Source organism: Manis javanica, chromosome 15 (assembly GCF_040802235.1).
Source record: "Manis javanica isolate MJ-LG chromosome 15, MJ_LKY, whole genome shotgun sequence".
Taxonomy (NCBI): Eukaryota; Metazoa; Chordata; class Mammalia; order Pholidota; family Manidae; genus Manis; species Manis javanica.
In genome coordinates this window covers 26,192,496-26,208,666 of record NC_133170.1, presented here as the reverse complement: position 1 = coordinate 26,208,666, position 16,171 = coordinate 26,192,496, and the positions used below count along the sequence as shown (strand labels likewise).

Sequence of the window (16,171 nt, the reverse complement as noted above, 5' to 3'; positions counted from 1 at the left end):
GTACGATTTCGGGGCCTTCCCTGAGGCCAGGTTTGTGACTCACTGAAATGCTGGTCTTTGCGTGGGTGCCTGTAGGGAGCTGTGTTTTCAGTAGTGAGGTGACCAGGAAATTGTCAGCAGCTGGCCTGAGCGCGGGGCTGTGCTGAGTTCCCAGGTCTCCGGGAACTGGCATAAGCCCCTGGTGACGGGTTACCTGTGTGCTTATCAAGATTTGGAGTGTCTAACAGGACTGTCTTGATGGGTAAGGGCAGCAGTGCATGGACCTTTCATAAACTCATTTTCAAAAGCCTTTAAAATGAATTTGCCGCTAAATCTCTGTGGTGTTCATCACCTGCCCTTGTGGGTCTTTGTCAGTATTTTCTCTGGGCAGGTTACTCTTTGTAGTTGCTGGCTTTTGTTACAAGATATTAGATGCTGGACTTGGATGAACAGCCAGCTGGGAAAGAGGCTTGTCCAAGGGGAGAAGACTCAAGAGAGGGAATTCTGGTTGGTATGAGAGATTCTCTTTGATTGGAGTAATCCTTCACTTACTGAACAATTACTTAGTGATGAGTGGTCTGTCCAGAGTGTGCACGGGGCAGGGGGCTACCAAAATAATGGGGAAGCTGCTCTGCCCCCACGGAGCTTTGTACTCTGATGAGATCACACACACACATAAGAGCCAGCAGAGGGTGAGGGTGAGGGTGCCACAGAGATGAACACTGCAGAGCTCACAGGGAGGAGACGGAGGGTATCTTGGTGGAGAAGCAGCAGGCCTAGGTGGCCAGGGTGGCGTTCCAGGAGGAGGGACTTCTGAGCAGAGCGGGGAGCACAGTAGACTTACTTGGGAAGCTTCAGGCAATTCCATCTAAGGAGCAGGGGAGGAGGAGGTAGTTCCTTGGTCTTGTGCTGAGAGATCAGAAAACAAAGAGCAAAAGCGTATAAATCAAACTTGGCGACTGACCTAAGGCGTCTGAGCCTTTCAGAGAAACGCCACTGTCTGCGTCAGGCGGGAGGCAGACAGGGATACGGCTGGCAGAGAGCGCCGAGGGCCTTGGATGAGGGTAAGCCTCCAGCTCGGGCATCACAGCACAGAGGAGCCAGCAGGAGCCATGACGGTGGAGGAAGAGGGCTGATTCTGTTTGGATTTTTAGGTTAGAGAAACCTGCCTGTGTGTGTTGGCAAAGGGTGAAACTGTGGCAGAAGCAAGAAAGAGGATTAACAGAGCAGGTTCTTAAGGGGACAGGAAACTTCGAAAGAAAGGCCCCATCATCTCTCGCTGTGCATATATATACACACACACACACTTTCAGTTTTAGAATCATTTTAGATCTACAGGAAAGTGGCGTGGAGGGTTTCCTCATACTCCCCACCACTTTCCCCTTTTGTTAACATACTATTTACCATGTTACATTTGTCATGACCAATTAGCTGACATTGGCACATTACCGTCCTAATCTAGACTTGGGCGGATTTCAGTCGTGTTTCCAGCAATGCCTCTTGCTGTTGAGGCCCCCGCCCATGGTGCCACAGGACAGCGGTCCTGTCTCCATCTCTGCTCTGTGGCGGTTCAGTCTTGCCTTGTCATGACCTTGACTGCTTCGAAAAGTACTGATCAAGTATCTGGTAGAATATCCTCAATTTCGGTTTGTTGCATCTGTCTCTCATGGCCTGTCTTCTAAGAAAAAAAAATGGACATGCATGAAGAAAGGAAGAAATTCCCAGTAAAACAACGGGGGAAAAGCCATCCTTTTCCTCCCTGTACTATGGAACCAATGGGACCATTTCTGGCCTGGAGGTGTAGGAGCTTTTCTCAGCAAAACCCGGAACGTTTCCCTTTGGCTTTAATTGGAAACGAGGTAACCAGGCCAACTGTGGGCAGGGCTGCAGGCTGGGGACAGAGGCATTGGACTTTTTACTCCCCACCACCACCAGACCACTTGGCAATCTGGGCAACGGCAATCTGGGCAGGTTGCTGACTGCTTCCAAGGGCCCAGTGGGCCAGGAAGGATGTAACCAGGCTTCTGTGTCAGACCTGCCCAGATGCTGCGATGGTGGCAGGGGTGCGAGAGCCTTGGTGACTGTGCTGCCGGCACTCCCGCCACATGTCAGTTAAATAACCTGGGAGGTGACCACCAATGTCTTGGCCTCCCAAACCACTATTTTCTTACGTTCTGGCATCCTTTAATAATTAGGTCAGCACCCTTTTTTAAAAAGCTAAAGCTCTGGTTTTGGGGGGTCCTTTCCCATTGGGTTCCTCCTAGTATTCAATTAAGTGGCTGGGGTGAGAGCCACGTGGGGGCTGAGTGCCCCTTGATGCCACACCTCCACCAGGAGGTACTCGAGCCCCTTAGACAGTGCTGCCTGCTCGACCGTGGGGGCCAGGATTAGTTGGTGCTGGGTCTGCCTGGCCCTCTGATCCCAGACCATCGTGACCCAGCCAGCTGAAGCAGTTTCCCAAATAGTGTTACAGAAAATGGGGCAGCTCATGGTTCACATATCATCCCGTCAGGCTAATTAACTCAGTAATTTAATCAAAAAAGGCAGGAGGACCCCTTGCTCTGTGATTTTTGTAAACCGGGGCTCCCAGTCCTGCCCCGATCACCCTCCACCCAGGTTTCTTGAACTTTATCTTAGAGTGAGTTTTTAGGTATAAGAGGTTGAGATCTATTACTCCTTTTTGCATTTCTCCGTAGCCAGCGCTTTTGCTGCTTTATTTCAGCAAAGTGTTGTGTCTTTGATAATCAAAACAGCATCACAATAGGTTTGGGGTGGGGTGCAGCCATGCAGGGCTCCCCAGACCTGTATCTGGCCTTGTCCGTGGCCTGAAGTCTCTCCCCTTTTGCTTCCTGTCACAGCGTCCTCCTTGCCTGTACGAGTCGACCAGATAAATGACTGTACTTCCACAACGGGCTCAGGATCCTTGAAATTACAAAATAGAGGCCTCACCATTGGAAGTGTATTTGGGTGCCCTGTCATTAGGGAGCATGGAATCGTTCCCAGAGAGGCTGAGTCCTAGCCCCTGCCCATGAGCGCGTCTGTGCAGAGCAACCTGCCATCACCTTTTGTAGCTTAGTTCTTTGGGATGGGATTGTTTTTATTCTTTCCATGGTGACTTGTTTAAGAATTTTCCTGGCAGAGTAAGGGGTGGGTAAGTAATTTTATCAACAGGGAGAACAAGTTGACTGAAGGTAATTCTTTGATAATTACAAGCCTGAAGCAGAAAGGACAGTAAAGGACACACATAGCCTCTCCCAGGTCCCAGATACTGTTGGCCACAGCACCCCAAGGTGAGGGTAGAGGCTAAGTTAAGTGCTCACCGAACAGAACTACCTCTGAACACATAGCTGGCCTCTGTTTTTGGAGAAGGAAAGTACCATGTTTCTTTTGAGCCTCCAGGACCCCAGGTAAGCTAGGCTGGGGCCTGCGCTCCACAGAGTTGAGACCCACTCAGAGTGTGTTTGACCCAGGATGTCCCTGCTGAGCCCCCATGCCTCTGCTCTAGGGGTGGTGCTTAAGTCCGGAGAGCCCCTCTGAGCAGCGTATCCAGGCTGGAGACCACAGCGGGACTGTCCCTCCCACAGAGTCACGTCTGCTGTCTGTGGAGCAGGCCTCACTCACCTGCAGGTCTTCTGTTTGTAAGAAGGAAAACCCACACATATGTCTGAGCCCAAAGCTCTCAGGTGCCTTCTGACTCTAAAATCCCTAGTCTTCCAGGCCCAGCATCCGGGAGTTTTCTGTCCTGCATTGACCAGCCGCCGGGCACTTGACATTGTGCGGTTCTTACAATTGTTGGCATTACCTTCCCTGAGATGAGGCTGGAGAGGTCCAAGAAGGTGCTCAGTGCCTAGGGGAGGGATGGGTCCTGGCGACTTGAGCACTCAGGAACTTCCCGCATAGCCCATTGGTGCCTCTCCAGTGCTTCTAATACAGTCTCCTAGCCCTGGCAGCCTACGCCACTGCAGGTGTAGACACAGTTTGACTGCACTGCAGGCTGAGGCCTTGGGTCACGCTCCCCACTCTTGCCATCTCCACTCTCCACCCAGCACATCAAACCCACTGCCGAGTCACAGGAAAAGGAGAAGAGCAAGGAGTGAGGTAAAGAGGCCTGTCCCAGTCCCTGGGCACAGAGCCAAGCGCCCTGAGGAGCAGGGCTGTGGCTGTGACGTAGGGCACCTCTGTTGAGGGGGGTGGGCCAGTGAAACCTGGGGCCTGGGCATTGGCCCGGAGCCCCCCTCCCACTCACTTGTCCAGCCGGCCACTACACTGCGGCCTGTGAGTCACGGCCACACCCTGGTACAAGGGAGCTGGGAGCTCAGCTAATGCCTGGGGTGGGGGTGGGCTTGGCAGGAGGCATCTGGTTCAACAAGGCTGGGCCCGGATTTGGTAACTCGGTCCTGTCTCTGATTGAAAAGTCTGCCCTTGGGGGTCCCAAATCTCAGCTTGCCCACCTATATGAGATAGAGTTTTCATAAGGTTGAAAGATTGGAAGATTACCTGGAGGTTTCTTGTCTGATGTTTATAAGGATCACTCTTGAGGAGGCATGTGCCTAAAACTGGGCAGGTCTGCTTGTAAGGTTTCCCGGGGTGGAAAGGGAAAGGACCAAATGTCGGCAACTTAGGGGCCCTGAGATGTCGTCTACTGGGCTGTGCAGGTGATAAGGAATCACAGCTGTGAGGCTGTATGGGTGTGTCCTTGGGGCAGCTTCTTTTTATTGTATGATATACACAGAGTAGTGTATAGAACGTGATCAGATTAAAGAGTAGTTAAGTGAATATCCATGTCACCAGCACCCAAGTCAAAAGCTAGACTATTGCCAGTGCCCTCGAGAGGACCCTGCCCCACTAGAGCTGTTCCCTGATCAGAAATCCTTCATCCCTTGACTTGAAATCACTTTATTTCTTTATCCTTAGTAATTTATATGTGCTACACGTAGTATATTAGCTGTATATGTTCTGCCGCGCTTGCTTCTGTGTAGCATCAGGAAATGTGCCCGTGATATTGCACACAGCTGCAGTGGGCTCATTTTCACTATATTCTGTTCATAAAATAACCATTCTACCACTTGCTGTACTGCTATAGGTAATTGTAGTCCCAGCTCATGATATTTTTACAAATGGACTGATCGCCCACCCCATACTGGCCACTCTTGGTGCTGGCAAGGGGCAGTGACCCAAGCTGGTCTCAGAGTCCTTTGCAAGTTTCACCTCTGGCGCTTGGGGGCAGGGCTCTCCCTGGCAGCCGGGATTAATGCCAGTGTCCTGTCCGTCTTGCAGCTTGCTGGGATAGCAGTCCTTGCCATTGGGCTATGGCTCCGATTCGACTCTCAAACCAAGAGCATCTTTGAGCAAGAAAATAACCATTCCAGCTTCTACACAGGTGAGGCGGGGGAGACATGGTGCTTCCTTCAACTCTGGGAATTCTGGGTACATCCAGGGATCTGGCCTTGGGAAAGGCACATGTTTTGCTCTGGCCCATGGGCCAGGCAGTGTCCCTTTAATGCTGTGCTTTTGTGTAGCTGAATTTACCATGAATTTGCATTCAACTGATACGGTTTCTCTCTTCATGCTGACTAAGTCTGGCTTTTTGACCGTTTCTCTGATGGGAAGTTGGCTGTGCCACCCCTGAGGGTTTAAGAACGCTGTCTGTCCCTGATCCTCTCCTAATACCATATCTTCTCAGGCTCAGTCATTCCCTTAATTCAAAAAACTTGATCCTAGGGGTCCACAGTGCCAGGAAAAGGAGAAGTGGCTCCTCCCCACTGTTCAGGGAAACACTGATACCCAAGACCTGCCTCCAGGACAAAACAGCCAAAGTGAATAAGAGGCCAGCAGGCTGAAGCCTTCATTTAGACCTCTGGTGCTGGCGCAAATGCCATAGGTGTTTCTTTTCCATTTGCTTGTTTTCCAACATGCTTTTGCTCTGAGGCAAAGGTTTCCGATTTAAACATGCATCGATTTTGCAGGTGTTTTTCTACACACAGGCTCCTTGGCAGCATTTCTAGCATCTTTCTTTTACCTCCAGGGCTGTATCACCATGAGAAAGTGGGATCCTTGAGGCCTTACCTACGAGCCAGCCCTCTACCCCCATTTCTGATGAATTCACAGAATCAGTGGCTCTCCTTTCTGCCTGGTTTGAGGATAGGAAACATTTCATTTACAAGCAACAAAACTAGCCCCTATTTTTAGGATGATGCTGTCATGTCCTCAAGCTCAAAGTGTAAATTTAAGTTTGGTCACTTCCTTCCCACCCGCCAAAGAAGTTATTTTTTAAAAAAGGTGGAGAAAACAGTCTGAAGAGTTATCACTCGGGCCTTCAGGAAGATGCTGGTGGCTGGCAGCCCTGCAGACCCCTTCCCATCTCCCAGAGGCCGGCCTTAAGCCAGACTGTACCCACCACAGCCCGTGGACAGCTTCCCTGCTTTACTGCTTTTCGTTGTTGGGGTTTTTTTAGGGTGTGTCTCCCTATTGTTGGAAAGAAAAGCATACTGTGTGTTGCTGGTTTTTTAAAAAAACAAAAAACTAATGCTACACAGTTTTCAGGGAGCAGGTTTCCATAGTGCCTGACTTATTTAACAACAGTGGGAGCCTGGAATGCGCCCATGGAGCTGGGGCGGCAGGGGCAGGATGCCAAGGGGGAGACCTTATCTGCACAGCCTGAAACACCACACCAGGGAGCTGTGACCCCTCCAAGCTGCCGGAATGTGGCTTCTAGTTCAGGCTGGTCTTCTGTCCTCAGGAGGCCCCTCTCCCCGCCCTGTCTCCCACTGTGCTCTGCAGGGTGCCTTCTCCTAACAGTCCTTCCAACATCAGGCTTGTGTCTCCTGTTATCTAGTATTCTGGCGGATTCTGTGTATTTTTAGACGTGAGAAGTCGGGATCTCATTAGTGGTGGATGGAGCTAGGAGAAAAGCACAATTTTGAGTCCCTTCTTTGTATGTCATTAACTCTCTTGCACATACTGTTACATAAACAAATCCTCGAAACTCTTTGAGGTGCATAGAATGACTCCCATCTCCTCAATGAAGAAACCAGGGCCTAGAAAGGTTGAATAATTTGCCAAACTCATACCCCACAAGAGGCAGCGCTGGGATTTGAACCCAGGCCTATGAAAACTGCTTCTTGGATTATCCGTGCTTTATTTTACTATGGGGAGACTGTCTTCAGGAAGAAAACACCTTCCCTGACTAAACAGAGTGGGGTGGAGGCTCTCTTGGCCTTTTGACTTCGCCCATATTGTCGGAGGAGGAGAGAAGCCCCCAGCACTGGTGGCCCCAGCCTCATGGCGAGCGGGAGAGGCTCGTGCAGTGTCAGGAGAGTGATGGGCCCACAGCTGGAGAAGCCAGAGTGTCTCTGGGAACCTCAGAGCATCCAGGGGCCCCCATGGCCAGCAGTAATGCCTTAAGTGACCAGGAAGGTAGTTTGAAGGCACAATCCCAAAGGGACACTGGCCACTGCCCCCTTACCCCTCACATGCAGACCCTACTCAGCTGGAACCCCCGTCCCATCCTGGGAAGGGGCTCAGCTCTGAAGATTGTTCTGCCTTCAGAAGCCCAGGGAATGGAGGGTGACACATGGGACACCAGAGTATCCATTCAGCTGAGTGATCGCTTGGGTATGACTGGGCCCTATGCCTCACTGAGTGTTTTGGGAAACAGTAATTGTCATCCATGGGCAAAGAGCCAAAGAGGCTTCATTTTCTATGTCCCCTTCCCCCAAGGGCTGTGACACCAGCCTTTGTATCAACCCACAGACCCTCCTCTCTTGCAGCAGAAGAGTGCCAGCTCCAACCCAGGCTGCCATTCCTGACCTCATGGGGTGACCGTCCCTTGCACTGGGGCACTAACCATCTATCTGTAGGGCAACCCACAGGCCAGCCTGACCACACAGCTGACTCTTCAGGAAACCTGAAGGACCCAAGGGTGTCTTTCCTCCAGTGGGGCTTCAACTTTCAAAATAGAAGACTATAGCCAGACAGAGAAGTATTTTGAAAAAGAAACTTCCCAACATTCAGAGCTATCTGTGGTGAATCCAGAGCAGCTGACAACCTCAGATGGGCCTTCTCTCCATGTCAGGCCCTGGGAGGCTGAATAGGTCGGCAGTATCTGTAATCCCAGGCAACAAACATGTTGGGGAACTTCATTTTCTTGGTCCCAGGCCAGCAGCCTCTTAACACCTTGGTGTCCTTCCAGAACCATAGCCAGTGAGGGCATCATCTGCAGGGCTCCACCCCTCCTTAGGACCATTCCCCTTTTTATGACCAGGCAGCGGATGATCTCCAGGACACACAGCACTGGCCCTCAGCCAGCTGGTGGCCTGGGCAGTTTGGTTGCTCTCTGCCTGCTTTTCTGGTCCCGAATGGCAGAGCTTACACGCCCACACCTCCCCATCACGGTGAACCCTCATGCTTGGCAAAGGAAGCTCACTGGCCTACTTACAGATGAGTACAGCCATCAGTGAAAGGGAGGGGGGCCCAAGAGAGCTGTGGGGAAAGTAAGCTAGGGTTCCTCTGAACCCCTGGTTGAGTTGGTGGGAGATAATCAACTGTTATAAGCAAGTGGAGGCCAGAGGCTCTGCTGGATTTTGATCTCCACACAAACAGGTGTGGCAAGTGCTATTTGCAAGATGGGGTTTGGGACAGTGACAAGAGGCTGATGCATCCACTCCCTAGCCGAAGCCGAGGGCCCTGATAAGCTAGTGGAAAAGAACGCTCTGTTTCTTGTGTAAAGGACAACCTGGTATATGCTACTGCCGCACCAAAAGCTTTTCTTTTTAAATTGGGCCTATAATGTCAACCTGAGAACGGCAGAATAAACAGCCCTTCAGCAAATTACTGCAGTAATCCCGGAGAAGGCTCCATGACGAATAACTTTTTCCATGAGTCAGACAGAAAGCTAACACACTCACTTGCTTTTGTAAAGGGGAATGCGTCGTCACTTATCATCACTGGGCTCACGAGCTAGGAAGATCCCTTCCAGGGGCAGCTCTGGAGGGCCCTTTTAAAAAGTGGCCCAAACCCTCCAGTGGTCCCGTGGCTTCGGAGGTCTGCTTGCAGATGGACCGCCAGGGTCGCCCAGGCTCATGACCTGGGACCTGGACTTAGAGAAAACATGTCTGCTTATTCCCACTTGACTCTGTTGCATGTGCTATTAAGTCCCCTTGATCTCTTACTGCTCCCTGTTTATTCAGCCCCTGTGGTGGAGCTCAAAGGGGTGACCTCACCCTTGGATGTCTTGTCCCACAAGATGGGAGAAAGGCCTTGTTACTCCTCAGCCAGCCGGTGTCCCCATGTTGGAGCCCAGTGTTGGGTGGGGCTGCACTGCCCGTCCCAGTCGGGCCTGGGGCCCCACGATGTCACACTGCCTAGGAGGATGGGACTTGACTCGAGGACAAGCCGCATTTGTCCCCTTTCCCAGACTGGGCCGGGCATGCACAGGAACAATGCCCATATTCATGCAGCGTGGGGGTTTGCTGGTGAACCCACGTGACAGCATCAGAGCAGATGTGGGGGGGACGGGGGAGAGTCACAAGTGTTCCCTTGTGTGCTCAGCTCAGCGCTGCCCGTGAACCTCAGCTGCAGGCCGACTGCATGGTTTGTTGCCTGAGAAGCCTCGTCCCCGCTCTGGGGGTACAGATTTAGGACAGTGAGGTCACTGTTACACCTGCCGAGGGTTTTCACTGGCATGTCCTGTTGAATATTGTGTGGACACATCACAGACAGTCTTGCTTTTAGCCCCTAGTCCAAGGATGTCTCCCTGGTCCCAAATAGTAGGGAGGGATCAAAAAGCATATACAAATTCATCACTGATTTCATGACTGAAACCCATCCTTTGTATGCAGATTAGGAGTAGGAATTGTTGTGCACACTTGGCTCATACCACTTAATCCTCACGGCAGTCCTTGAGGTCGGTATCATTACTATCCCCATCTTGCAGATAGAAAACTTAGCCCAGAGACATCAAGGGGCTTTCCCAGGATGGCATAGCTGGCTTCAAGCCCAGGCGTTCTGGGCTTTAGAGCTGGTACTCTTCACATGAGGCAGGAGCCCCCCCCCCAGGTGGAGTGGAGCAGGCCTGCGAGACCGAGAGACCGGACCCTCACTGTCAGCTTTTCCACCAGGCCTGTGTGTGGGGTGCCAGAGAGAGGGGTGGGCCCTGCAGGTCAGCTGTGGCTTCTCAAGAACATGACTGCAAGGTGGGCCCCTCTGGACATTTCCTGGACATTGGGGAATGACTAGGGCCATGCTGCTCCTCTGTGTCCCCTAGTCCCAAGAATTTGCATGGAGTTGAGCGGCCTCTTCCTTGATTACTTGGATTGAGAGTTTAGAAACTGTCACTCATCCTCCCTTTAGTGAGGAGGGTTTTTTTCACCCTTCACCTAGAGTAGGTAAACGTGCAATTGTGTGATCTCTTTAATGCACTGTAAGGGGTCTTTTGAAGTTTTCTAGCAAGCAGTCTCTTACTTTACTAACAAAGAAATTGAGGCCCAGAGAGGGAAGGTGTCTTACCCAAGATCACACAGCAGTGTGTAGCAGAGTTGAGACCAGAACGAGGGTCTTCTGATGCCAGGCCTGTGTTCTTTGCAAGGTGCTTTTGGCAACATGTGCCCTTGGGTGTTAGTACCTGCGTGTGCCTAACAGCCACCTGCAGCAGGGCAGGAACGCTTTTTTCAGGGACTCAGGCAGAGCTGGCCATCCAGAGTGTGGATGTCTGAGCGTGCGCACAGCCCTGTCCTGCTGCAGGCTTCCTCTGACAGCCTCTGCTGTTGGCTAGAGGCCAACAGGGAACTGAGCCTAATTTTGGAGAGGCTATTTTAATCGGCGTGAATGGATTTGTCTTGCTGCAGACAGTTTGTGTCCTGAGTAGAGTCTGGGTCCGTGGATATTGTTGTCCCCCTGGGTAGCTTCCAGGAAGTCTGAGGGTAAATTCGGGGTACAGGTGTGATGGGATGTGGTCCTAGAAGACAGCCAGGTAGGGAGGAGACTCAGAGGAGAGGCAGAGAAGCTCTTGGAAGGAGGGGGTTCTTTTTCTCCCGAGAGAGGAGCAGGGCGAGTGGGGGGAGGCACAGAGCCTTGTAGAGAAAAGAGGAGTTGCAGGAACTGGCTGGGCCTCCCCGCTGACACCTCTGTCCCACCTGCTCCCCGCAGGAGTCTATATTCTCATCGGAGCTGGCGCCCTCATGACGCTGGTGGGTTTCCTGGGCTGCTGTGGGGCCGTGCAGGAGTCCCAGTGCATGCTGGGCTTGGTGAGTGCCCCGCAGCTGTCCGCGGCCCCCACATCCCTCTGCTGCAGGCCCTGCCCCGCCACTCCCCTCCCCTGTGGGGCCGCACCCTGCTCTTCCTTGCTGGGGCCTCTGTCCTGTCACTTCCTGTAGGCGACTCAATGCCAGGACTTTGCTTTTCACTTTTTCTAGGACCACATTTGCTTCTTTTCCCTGAATCCACAAGTACCTTCGCCTTCTCCTTTCAAAATTTGATGTGCTATTCCTCATGCTCCAGTGTATATTCACTTCTTTCATCTCCCCGAATACCTGTGGGTTCTGAGAGTGGCCAGTGGTATCCATCGCTGACCGACTCCTCATTAGCACCTTAGAAGCCCCAGTTCTGGGTTTCAGAGCCTGGGTCTGTCGCTCCAAGGGGAGCCTTTGCCTTCTGCCAGGCTCCCTCCCTGCCCCCCCTCAGCTCAGCTCCGCAGCCCATCAGCTTCCCAGCCCCTTCCCGGCTGCATCAGCGCCCCCCACCTGCGCACTGGGCCGGCCTCACCCCCCCACTTTGCCTTCCAGTTCTTCACCTTCCTCTTGGTGATATTTGCCATTGAAGTCGCAGCGGCCGTCTGGGGCTATTCCCACAAAGATGAGGTAGGTTTTCCGGTACATCTCATGGGACCTGCAGTGACCCGGGCTTGGAAGTTTGGGGAGGGAGAGGGGAGATGATGAGGGTGGATGGGTGCCCAGCTGTCATTTTGAGTTCTCAGCACCTTATTTCACCACATCCCATCAGAACATGGGCAGCCCATGTGCCACCGTGTGTGGGCATGTGCCAGCCCCTGCTTCCACATCCTGGGACGAGGCTGCCACATGGCAGATGCTCAGGGAATATGTGTTGGGTCTGTGTCCATGTCTCACCCCTCAGCAGCCCTTTCCCAAACTCCTGGAAGGATGGATGGCCTAGGAAAACATGGCTTTGTGTGGGCCGGGTACCCTTGGCCCCTCACCTGGCTGTAAATCTGCACCACCGCGAGCCAGGTGCGGTGGGGCCAGACACCGTGCAAAGCCAGCAAGCAACACACGAGCTGTGGTTTCCACTTTGAGGAACTTTGCCACGTGCTGTGGGAGAAAAACGTGTGTTTGAGAATTGCCCTAAAAGTCATGCATATCCCAGACTCCCGTGGGGTTTGAAAAGGTGGAGTGGGGAAACTGCATCCTGTGGCTCCCTGGAGAGAGGGGGCACTGATCTGACCGTGATGAGAGCGAGGATTTTAGGAGGAAAATGGGTGGGAGACCAGGGTACTTGCTGGCGAAGAAAGGGTCTGAGGACAGCGTGGGCCCCCTTCGGGCACCACCGGAGAACTGTAGGCTGGGATGGGCCGTGTCAGACAGCATTTTAGGTGGGTTGTTTTGTGTTTAGCAAGAGGGGAGGGGAAGAAGAGAGACACTGGTGCAGCAAACCTGTTGTTTGTTGTGTTTTTGATGACTGAGGGACCCAGGCGACCAAAGCTGCAGCCGGGGCCAGAGGAAGGCATGCTGAGGAAGGGTGCTGGGGGAGGAGTGCTGGGTGGGGGGATGGGGACATGGGCCAGACATCCACCAAACCGGATGCCACTCTACGGGGACAGGAGGGTAACAGTACGTCTGTTACATCCGAAGAGCTAATAATATTTATGCCCCATTAACTCTACCAGACACTGTACTATCACTTAACGCACAATACCACATTCAGGTCTTCAGTGACCACCGAAGCAGGGACCGCTACAATCTCGATGCTACACAGGCAGAAACTGATGTCCAGAGAGGCTTGGTTATTTGCCCAAAGTCACACAGTTTCTGAGTGAAGAAGGGAAGCAGGCAGAAGCCTGAGGAAGGAGCCAGGTCCTGTTCTGTTGTTGTTATTAAACTGAGGAGATTTGATTGTGATCACAGGTAGCAGGGAAAGAGCCACATGGGGCTGAAGGGATGGACCAGAGGTTCAGGACAAGGAGCAGAAGTGTCCAGAACAGGTTCCCAGGGGATGTGCAGGGCTGGGGGCCTGGAGGCAGCGGGAGAGGCAGTGCCAGTCTAGGGTGACGTTTTCCAAGCATCCGAATCTGTTGACTGAGCATGAACACAATGAAACAAGTGACATTTGTTCATGAAAAAGCCATCTCTGCCCCCTCTTGTCTGTCCACTGCAGGTGATAAAGGAAGTCCAGGAATTCTACAAGGACACGTACAACAAGCTCAGAGAGGGCAAGGATGAGCTCCAGCGGGAAACACTGAAAGCCATCCACACCGCCGTATGTCGTCTTCGCAGACCCCCGCCTTTCTGACCTTCCTCTGGGACACGTGTGCACAGACCCACACTTCTCTGGTTCAGGCACCCTCCATTTGTTTCTCTCACCCCCCATCCCTGTTCTTCTCTCTGCAGTTGGACTGCTGTGGTTTGGCTGGAGGAGTGGAACAATTTATCTCAGACATCTGCCCCAAAAAGGACGTACTCTCAACTATAACGCTGAAGGTAAGCCTTAAAACAAGACTCCGGTGCCCCTGCCCAGTGCTCTGGACGAATCCTGTGATGGCAGACTGAAATCTGCCCCCCTGTTTGGGAGGGAGGCATCCACGTGCTTCCCCAGTACCTCTTCCGCCCATGAACAGGACCAGGGGACCATCTCATTCCCCCGCCCCTGGGCCTCTGTGTCCTCAAGAGCAACAAAACCAAGGCCAGCCCCGGAACTAACAAGGGGTTCTAGCTGCCTGACATGGGCTGCCCTGCGCTCCGCCTCTCCCAGCCCTCAGGCCATTGCAGATGGGTGAGCTCTGGGTTCCGGACTCCTGGCTTTTAGGTTTGTGAATAGCTGATGACACGCTAGAACTAATGTCTGAACTTCAGAATAATAATAAGTAACCTGTGGCCGGATAAGAAATAGACCCAAAAACAGTGGCTTAGCCCTCTTCCTTCCCCAATTTCTTCCCAAATCTGAGGGACCCACATCCTATACCTCTCTCGGTTCTCCTTTCCATCCACCCACCAGCCACTGAGCAGTCCTCCTGTTCCCAGCCCTTTCTCTGGGACCACCAGAGCCCCCCATGGGAAGGGGGGATGTGGGAGGGGGGCAGTGTGCCTAGAGCAGGGAGCAGCGTGGGTGACATGGGCCTTGGTCTGCCTCCCTCAGCCCTGCCCTGAGGCCATTAGAGATGTCTTCGAGAACAAGTTCCACATCATTGGCGCTGTGGGCATCGGGATTGCCGTGGTGATGGTGAGTGTCAAGGACGCGGAAGGGAGCGGTCCTGTTAGTGGTAAACATGAGGCATGTGCTCTGGCCAGGTACTGCTTTAACTCATCAACTCATTTATCAGCTAATACAATCCTTGCCATACCTATGAGATGGTAGGGAATGGAAAGACAGGGCGGTTGAGTAAGTTGGTCAAAGTCTCTGGGCTCTTGACGAAGTATCTGGGATTTGAACCCAGTGCGTTTGCAGAATCCATTCTCTGAACTGTTAAGGTTCAGGGATGAATGTGCAGTGATGCCCAGGACTGCTGATCCGCAGACCTTGCTTGCTTGGAGTCGCAAGCATGCAGGTCACCTAACCTAGGATGATCTTAGCAACCTGTCTTCATCTTTTTCACCTCCCCTCTAGTCTGAAAGGCATCCAAAAGTAGACAACCAGGAAGAAGACTCAAAGCTTCAAATAACCTACTGTCTTGCTAATCAGCCCCCAGAAACCATCAAGGGCCAAAAAGGGTCCTTGGGGTCATCTCCTCTTCCCCATGAGGGATTGATAAGGGAGTATGGGGACACGGCCCTTCTGCCCCTTGGGAAACTCTCCAGAAGGAGTTACTTCTTTTCTTAGTGGTTATTTGCACTGCTAATCTGCATCTCAGAAAGGTTTGAAGCAGCCTTTGGAGAAAGGCATAACAGTATCATTCCAAATAGAATGTAAGGCAGAGACACAAAGATGGAGGTGAATTACTCACCTCTATGGACTATTGGAATATTTGGAATTTGAGCATTAAATTTAGCTCTGAGCTTCTTTGACTCACCGTGGAAGTTCCCCAGGGAAGTCACTTGGGCAGCCTGTATTAGCAAGTGGCCACAGACTCTCAGACCCCACCAGCCAGTGGTCCTTCCCAGTACTGGCAGTACATCTGCTTCGGCACCTGTAAATCCCTCATCTTTGCGGTCACCATTTTCCTTGTTGTGTGTCTTGGTCTGAATGACTCACGTCTTTGCCTCAGCAAAGCCTCGCTGCTCATGTTCCTTCCTGTCTTCCAGGTCTTTGGCATGATCTTCAGTATGGTTCTGTGCTGTGCGATCCGCAGGAACCGAGAGATGGTCTAGAGTCGGCCTGCAGCCCTGAGCAGGAAGGTCTGCCCCTGAGGACTGTTGGCTCTCTCCTTAGGGTTTTGTTTTTGGTCTTTCGCCACTAACTTTAGTATTCATTCTGCATTTCTAAAACAAAAAAAAAGTTATTCGATGTTTGTCTTTTTAATGCTTTATTCAATATGGATATTTGTAGTTGAGAGATTTGGGGATTTGGTTTGCTTTGGTTTATATTCTTTTGGTTGGTTGTGTTTGCTTATTATGTTAAGCAGAAATCCTGCCATGAAAGGTACTATATTTGCTAGACTCTAGACAAAAGATATTGTACATAAAGAGATTTTTTTCTTTAAATAGATTTTTTAAAAGTCTATCAAAATCAGGTTGTAATTTATGTTAAAGACAATTTGATACATAATAAAAGATTATGACAACATCCTGGACTGGTTTTTGGTTTTTGCTTCCTTTATGGTTTTTTTAGAGCTATTGATTTTCCAAATGTCTTTCAACAGCTATTTGAGTTAGCTGCATTTGTATGAGAAGTAGGTTGGACAGTTGCTGTCCCTACTTTACTAATGAAGAAACCAAGGCATGGAGAGATAAGGGATTTCAATATAAGATCACACCATTGTTAGTGGAGTCAACCCAGAACCTAGCCTAGAACTGTGTCTGCAGCAACA

The 16,171-nt window shown here is 51.6% G+C and overlaps 1 protein-coding gene across 2 annotated transcripts in view; it reads left to right on the top strand.

The window, feature by feature from the left end:
* The window catches only part of CD9 (CD9 molecule), a 30,006-nt gene extending 14,079 nt beyond the window's left edge, over nucleotides 1-15,927 (top strand). Inside the window, exons 2-8 of one of the 2 annotated variants that reach the window (XM_017672090.3) lie at nucleotides 5,257-5,359; nucleotides 11,125-11,222; nucleotides 11,760-11,834; nucleotides 13,366-13,467; nucleotides 13,599-13,688; nucleotides 14,344-14,427; nucleotides 15,447-15,927. In XM_017672090.3, the coding sequence (XP_017527579.1) occupies nucleotides 5,257-5,359; nucleotides 11,125-11,222; nucleotides 11,760-11,834; nucleotides 13,366-13,467; nucleotides 13,599-13,688; nucleotides 14,344-14,427; nucleotides 15,447-15,512 (618 nt within the window). In that variant the 3' untranslated portion in view covers nucleotides 15,513-15,927. Of the gene's footprint in view, nucleotides 1-5,256; nucleotides 5,360-11,124; nucleotides 11,223-11,759; nucleotides 11,835-13,365; nucleotides 13,468-13,598; nucleotides 13,689-13,825; nucleotides 14,000-14,343; nucleotides 14,428-15,446 lie in introns of those variants that run through there. The other variant, XM_073223881.1, reaches the window with a different exon arrangement.
* The last annotated feature ends 244 nt before the right edge of the window (nucleotides 15,928-16,171 follow it).